The sequence below is a fragment of the Elephantulus edwardii genome, unplaced genomic scaffold, assembly GCF_000299155.1.
Source record: "Elephantulus edwardii isolate Elephantulus edwardi_28Jun2011 unplaced genomic scaffold, EleEdw1.0 scaffold00126, whole genome shotgun sequence".
Classification (NCBI taxonomy): Eukaryota; Metazoa; Chordata; class Mammalia; order Macroscelidea; family Macroscelididae; genus Elephantulus; species Elephantulus edwardii.
This window is the reverse complement of record NW_006399876.1, coordinates 5,309,941-5,317,437: the sequence shown is the minus strand read 5'-3', so window position 1 is coordinate 5,317,437 and position 7,497 is coordinate 5,309,941. Positions and strand designations below refer to the sequence as shown.

General features: G+C 60.7%; 1 protein-coding gene across 1 annotated transcript in view; it reads right to left on the bottom strand.

The window, feature by feature from the left end:
- Positions 1-5,940: 5,940 nt before the first annotated feature.
- The window catches only part of ORAOV1 (oral cancer overexpressed 1), an 11,644-nt gene continuing 10,087 nt past the window's right edge, over positions 5,941-7,497 (bottom strand). Inside the window, exons 4-5 of the mRNA XM_006893228.1 lie at positions 6,757-6,874; positions 5,941-6,009 (exon numbers count right to left, since the gene is read on the bottom strand). Coding sequence (XP_006893290.1) covers positions 5,941-6,009; positions 6,757-6,874 — 187 coding nt within the window. The remainder of the gene's footprint in view (positions 6,010-6,756; positions 6,875-7,497) is intronic.

Below are 7,497 nucleotides of genomic sequence, written 5' to 3'. Positions count from 1 at the left end.
ACACCCGGGGCCCCGTGACGCCCTCCTGTGTGCAAGCTCAGGAGTTCCCTGAGACTCCAGGGTAAACCCAGGGCCCCTCACCTCAGCCGGCTGGCCCCCACTGCCCCCTCAGTCTCTGGACTTCACCAGCACCACTCACAGGACCTCGGACCACACGGCCGGACCTGGGAAGAAGGGGTGCTTCCATGTCCCGAAAGCCACGACCCCAAGCCTGTCACCCCGGCAGTATGGACAGCAGCTGGTGACACTGTCAGGGGTGACCCCAAGAAGATTTTTGTGCAGGGTTTCAGCAGAAATCTGTTCATTTTTATAAACACGTCACTGTAGTTGGATTGACAGACGCAGGTTTCTGTAAACCGAGCTTACGGGGATCAATACGACTGCAGGGCTGATGCCTCCTGTTAATTTACTTTCTGGACTTGTACCCTCCTGAGGGCACAGCTGCCGGCACCCACCCACCTAGGGGTCCCTGAAGGCCCTCATTAACATAAAGTCAGGTGTCGGCCGGGGACCTCCCCAAGGACCCGTCAGTCGTCAACAAAGTCCAGGTTAGCGGTTCTCTCGGACACCAAGGGCAAAGCAAGTCTTCCAGACCTGTCCCGCCTAGCCTGTCCTCTCCTCTGGGCCACCATACACACCTGCTCCACCTCCGGCCCACCTTCCCAGGCCTGACACATGCCCAGCACTCCCACCAGCCCATCTCAACATCACCCTTGCATAGACTGACCCCTGACCCCTTACCTCCACTGCCTGGAGGGTTCCCTGCAGGTGGCTCTGGACCAGCTTCTCCCCAGGCCGTCAGGCTTTGAAGAGGTGGCCATCTGAGTGGTCTTGTGTCCAGTGTGGCCACCAGTGGGGGTCATGCCTGTGGGGATGGCCAGGGGAGGGTCAGCTTGGTCGCTGGCCCTGGGAGGGTACCCACTCTTCTGTCATGATGACCTTTTGCTTCTCCGAGTGCCAGGCCTTTGTACCAGTCCACAGCTTGTCTGACTTCCACCATCTTTACTCAGCTGTCACATCTGTCCTTGAGTTGACTGGTCAACTAAGGCTGGGGGATCAGTGATGTGTGCTGGCCAAACCTGACCCTGGGACACCAGAGGGCTGACCTCGGGAAGCTTCCAGAGTGGTCTGTACTACAGCGAAGGACGTGAGGTCACTGGAGGACAGGTCATTGGTGGACGTCTGGCCAAGGGCTGTGGGGAACAGTCCTCGCATCTGGAAGCAGCAGTGCCCCCACCCCAGGAAGTAGTGTCCCAGTGAAGTTCAGGGACTCTGCATGGAGTGGCCTGCACCCCCTCACCCCACACTCAACTGTTGCAGGCAGCCAGGCCGAGTGGCTGGATAGGAGGAGCCCCAAGGAGGATCCCCCGGCAGGAAGAGCCCCTAGGAGGAGCCCCAAGCAGGAGGAGTCCTGAAGAGGAGCCCCAAGGAAGAGCCCCTAGGAGGAGCCCCTGGAGGACCCCCAAGGAGGAGCCCCTGTGGAGCCCCTAGGAGGAGCAAGGTCCTTGCACGGAGGCAGGCGGCATACGGCCGCTGTCATCTCAGGAATGCCTTTGATCCGGGGTTTGTGTGAGGGGGAACGTGGACCCAGGGACTCTAATCCTTTCCCACAGTCCCCTGGCCGGCCTGAGAGGCCCCCAAGCCCTGGCCCAAGCAGGGCCAGCAGCCTGGCAGACAATAGCAGGAGGGTGATGAGCGGCCCCTTCCAGAGCCACTGGCCTGGGGGTCCAGCACCCAGGACCTTGTCAGGGCAGATCCACGGGCAAGCTGGTGCCAGGGAGCACACTGTGGCCCCGACCTCAGACATGGTGTCCCTGGGCCTTGGCCCCCACCACCCTACCGCCCGGCCAGCTCTTGGAGCAGATCGGGTTAACCAGCTGACCATGCCCCGGAGCGAGGTCCCCCACGCCAGGCTGTGCGAGCCACAGTCATTGAGGGGATGCCCTCGAGTGGCACACAGGTGAGCGAAGGCTTGCCCTGTCCTGCACCATCCCATCATGCTCGGGCCCCCCGTCCCGTCCCCCCACGCTCGGGGCCTCATGTGCGGTTCTGCCATGCTCAGGCCCCATGTCCCGTTCCCCCACGCTCAGGGCCCCTGTCCCTCTCCCATCCCCCCACGCTTGGGTCCCGTCCCGTCCCCCCAGGCTCAGGCCCCCTGTCCCATCCCCCCACACTCAGGCCCTTTGCTGTAGTCCCACGATCCATCTTGTTGAGAGAGCTCTTCACTGACCCTTTTGATCCAAGCAAGATGCCCTTCTCCAGGGACTGGCCCTCCTAGTGATGGTCCCCTGGCTCTGCTCCCAGGGGACACTGGGTGCACTCCTCCAGCTGATCTGTTCATCTGGCACCCACGGCACAGTCCACTTGTCACCAACACAGTGGAAAGGGCTGTCCCGGCACGCCATGGTGGGGACTGGTGGTGACCGCTGGGGTCAGCTTCCTCGTCCAGAGCACATGGACACCCCATCTCTCACTGACAGGTCAGAACCTCTCCCGGCTTCAGGCTCACAACTTCACCTCAGTCACTGAGGACGTGGAAACAGTGAGAATCAGGGCCAGTTCCCTCACAGGCTCTGATCTCAGCAAGTTGGTCACACCAGCATCTTCAGGTGTGACAAGAGGAATCACACACACGTAAGGTCACAACAGTGAGGCCACCTCCTCCAGGAAGACTTCCTGGCATTCCCTAAGCCCCAGGCAGTGCTAGATGGCTACAAGCAGGATCCCAGCTCACAGTCCAGGGTGGCTGGTAGGACAGAGTGCCCAGCGAGGGATGGCAGGGGTCGGAGCTGGCAGAAAGGCCAGAGGGGACCAGGTCAGTCTAATGCCAACAGTGACTCTGTCCCCCTCATGAAGTGAAGCCGGACACCCCCACAGGCGGTGTGTTGCAGCAGGAAAGGACTGCCTCCCATGTCACGGGGACCTAAGTGTCATCTTTTCTCTCCAGTCACTGTGTTGGCACCGGGTGCAACCCCGTGCTTCTACTTCTCAGCCACCGCACCTGACTATTTAGGGGAACAGACTGCCAGGCCTCCCAGAAGGCCACTGGCGGGCTCCAACGGCCAATCTCTCGACAAGCAGGCCCTGAGACCCCTCCCCAACCCCAGGCCTGTGGGAACACCACCAGGTCTCGGCTGCCAAGTCCACTTTGACTCACAGCTGCCGTCCACCCTGGTCCTGGTCCCCAGGTGGCAAAGGTAGAGGGACCAGCCCCTGGCCCCCCAGAGCGCCTGGTGAACGCCAACCTCTGACCATCCAGTTAGCGGGGGACACAGATACGATACACACAGTGCCATCAGGAAGTCATCGCTGTCCAGGCAGCACAGACAGACCCACAGCCCACCCTCCAGGGCTTGTTCAGAGGCTGAAAATCACACAAAACGCTCATCTTTCTCACAGTGCACTGGGTGGATCCGAACCACTGACCCTGCTGTTAGCAGGACACAGACACATTCTGCATCGCACCACCAGAGCTCTTCACCTCTCAAAGCCAGCGGCCCTATGCCCTGCAGGCACCAGCGATGCCACCCAACCACGCCCACTGTGGCCTGGGACACCGTGCGGTCAGCTCAGTCCATGGTGACGGGGGGACCACTGTGCAGTCAGCTCCGTCTGTTGACGTTGCGGGGTGAGGGGTGCTGTGCGGTCAGCTCAGTTCACTGTGGCTGGGGGACCACTGTGCAGTCAGCCCTGTCTGTTGACGTTGTGGGGTGAGGGGTACTGTGCAGTCAGTGCTGTCCACTGTGGCGGGGGGACCACTGTGCTGTCAGCCCTGTCTGTTGACGTTGGGGGGTAAAGGGCGTCGTGCGGTCAGCTCAGTCCACGGTGACGGGGGGACCACTGTGCAGTCAGCTCCGTCTGTTGATGTTGGGGGGTAAGGGGCACTGTGCGGTCAGCTTAGTCCACTGTGGCTGGGGGTTGCCATGCGGTCAGCTCCATCTGCTCAGGCTGGGTGTGCTATGTGGTCATTTCCAACACAGGATGGCCCGCCAGGTTTCCCAGGCTGCTTTCTGTCCAGATGCCCAAGGCTGTGCCCTCAAGGCGCTGGGGGTTTGAGTACTTCACTTCGTGCCACCGGAGCCCTGCATGCAGGCTGCACAGGAGACACACGGGTTGAGACGTCACAATGGGCTGTCCAGGCAGCAGGACGCTCACCCTCACATCACCCACTGGTCCCAACACTTGGACGAGGGAACCAGACTGGAATCTGAATGACAAAGCGTCCCTCGCAGGCTTCTGTGTTAAAATAATATTTTTTATTTTCTTCTCCAGTTATAAAAATGATGTATCATCAAAGTAGGCAGCACCCAAAAGAGGCATGAACGTCCATTAAAGACAAGAGCCCATCACCCCAGCGCCCCGAGAGAGAGCCAATCACAGCTTTGTCTCAGGTCCAGGTCACGAGGGCAGCGTCCAGGCAGCAGGCGACCCTGCAGAGGGCCAGCACTGAGGACGCACAGTGGCGGAGTGCACACGGAGAACACACAGGATGGGGCCATGCGGAGGACTGCTTCCAAGGAGACAGCCTGTTGTCCCCCAGAGCCCATGCCGTCCTCACCTCGTCCCTGGACACCAGCTCACGAAGCAGTGTCCCTGGCCCAGGAGGTGAAGGCCTCCGCTCACCATGTGACAACGTGACTGTTCCACGTGTGGGCTGGGGTGCCGTGAGCACCGGCTCCTGCTTGGGCAGGGGAATGGGAGGTGGGGGAGCTGCACGCAGACAGGGACCCGAGCACACGCAGCGTCCCACAGAAAAGCCCGGAAGGCTGGCTCACGGAGGCCTAGGTCCTCCGCCCACGGACACACTCGGGAGGACTCGTTCCAAGGAGGCGCAGGTCCCCAACGGAAGGCCAGAGAACATCCATCTCCCGACCTCACCCAGCCTCAGGCTTCAAGGGGACCCTTCCCCTCACTGTTGTTGAGAACGTCCGCTGGTCGACAGCCTCACACGGGCAGGTCAGGCGGCGGGTGGCCCGGTGCTGGCCGTGCTGTTCTTCCTCCAGGAACAGAGACTCCGCGACACTCCCCACCTAACTGTCCACAGCTGCTGTGATGACCCCACACGGCAGACCCCAAGGGAGCCCCGTACTCAGGGCAGAAGCCCCTCTCCAGTCAGGCTGAATCCTGCGTGCCTGTGAGGAGACTGGGGGGAGTTTTCCAGTTTAAGAGATGTGCTCAGCCCTGGCTCTGGGCCCAGAGGACAGGCATCGGGCTCCCTGGCAGCCACGGCCCTGTGACTGTCCACAAGCACTGCAGGGGGTGGCCCCCACCATCGACAGTGGAGCCCAGGCCAGGATGCCCAGGGCCTCCACCATCAGCCCAAGCCAGGATGTCCGGGGCCCCCCGCCAACATCGGCAGAGCCCAGGCCAGAAGCCCAGCTCCACACGGTGCCACCAGGTGCTGGCCGAGGAGGTGGTGTGCACTGCTGATCGACTTGGGAATCCATGCTTTGGACCAGCCAGCCCCCAATCTCAGCTTCCTTACCTGTGGAATGGGAATCTGAATGACCACTCCGAACCTGGCCAGAGCTGGGGACACAGTGCCTGGACCTGAGCTGGTGACGCCTCCCCACTGGCCCAGCCCATCTCCTCAGAAACTCATCTCCTGAGTGTCCAGTCCAGAGGGTGAACCCACTAAGCCCTCCTGGTGGGGGACTCAAATGACACTCTGTACCAGGAGAGGGCTCAGCCAGGGCTCGACCAGGGCCTCGTCTGACACCAGGGCTGACACCCAACACCCCACAGAGGAACAGCCACAGGCTCTCAGGGACCAGGGAGACACAGAAGAACCCTCGGGGGACGGAGGCCCGCTCACTGCTCACACTGGACCGCTTCCCACAGGACAATGAACGTCCGCTCATTGTTCAGCCTTTAATCACGTTTGTAAACACCTCACGTACAGACATCTGCTCTTCCATGATCCATCTCTGCCCATCATCCTCAAAATGAGAGTCCAGAACCTTCCAAGTGAACCTTAAAGTCCGGCTGAACATTCAGCAGTGAGCAAAGCTGAGAACACAGGAGGCAACAAGGTGAGAGAAAGGTGGCTTCCAACCGCGTGTGCTTTCATGCCCCGTCAGAGCCTAACCTCCTCCACCTGCAGCCTAACCTCCCACCTGGAGCCTAACCTCCTACCTGCAGCCTAACCTCCTACCTGCACACTAATCTCCTCTCTACCTGAAGCTTTCGCTTCCCATCGGAGCCTAACTTCCTCTCTACCTGCAGCCTAACCTCCTCTCTGTCCGCAGCTCTTCCCTGGGGTTCCGACTGTCCAGTTACCCCGGGGCCGTTAGAATGGAAACGCTGTGAGTGAGTGGCCTTGGTGAGGAGAAGCTGATATTCCCCCAGGGTGAGGGGTCAGAGGCCTGGATTCAGGGCAGGTCTTGCTTTCTGCAGCTGTTTCCTGGGTCCTGAGAGCCCCGGGCATCCTGACAGCACCCTCGCCCCATCTCCCCTCTGTGTGCTTGTTCACCCTCGTCCAGATAAGATACACCTGCCCAACTCCTGCCTCAGCTCACTGCCTTGACAGAGACAAGCTGTCCCAGGTGGGACAGACCCACACGGTGGCCACGTCTGGGGGACACAGTTCAATCCTCAGGTCTCAGGCAGCTGTAAGACTCACCCTCTGGCTGTCATCACATTTCCTGACCGGGGCTCTCTGCTCCGACCCGGCTCACTCGGCCATGCAGCAAGGCCACAGTCAAGTGCGCCCAGAGGCCGGGCAGTGGGGGTCTCAGGGCAGTGCTTCATACACACCTGTTTAAACTTGCCTCTGATCCTGTCTAAGTCTTCGTGGAGTTTATCGTACGTGGGATCGTCGTAAGGGAACTTCTGGATCATTCCGATCAGCGACTCTAAGACTTTCATCTTCTTGCTGTGATACACAGACTGACTTTACTCGTGGGAACACAGCCTCTCCTGTGTTACCCTGCACCACCACCCACTCCAGGCCGTGGGAGCTGGGCTCACACTCAGACGGCATCATGGTTCCATCCCGCCAGGCAGCCTCGTTTACACAGGCGCGTGCACCGTCCACTCCGTGGCCCCATCAAATGCAGACCCACACTGAGAACTGCCTGGCTCCCTGGACTCTGAGCCGGGAACAGGCAGAGCTGGGAGGGAGGCGCGGACAGGGGAGCCCGCCACTCTGGGCCCTGGAATTTGCAGGATTTCCTGGCCTTTGGGAGATGAGCTGTAGGCCGGCTGGCAGGTCGCCTCTCTGAGCTCACCGCTGTCCCTTCTCAGGAGACCGAGCTGGGGGGCGTGCTATGCGGGAATGTTCTGAGCCTTCAAGTCCTCATCTATCACATGGGGAGTAAGGGCGACATCACAGGGTATCACCCGGAGTGGACGATAGGTGCAGCCCAGACACAACACAGAGCAGGCACCTAGTCACTGCTCTTCCCCACGGCCACTGCACCCTGGAGACCAGTGCCCACGGTGAAGGGGGTAAACACTGCCCACTGGCGTCCCCACGGCCACTGCACCCTGGAGACC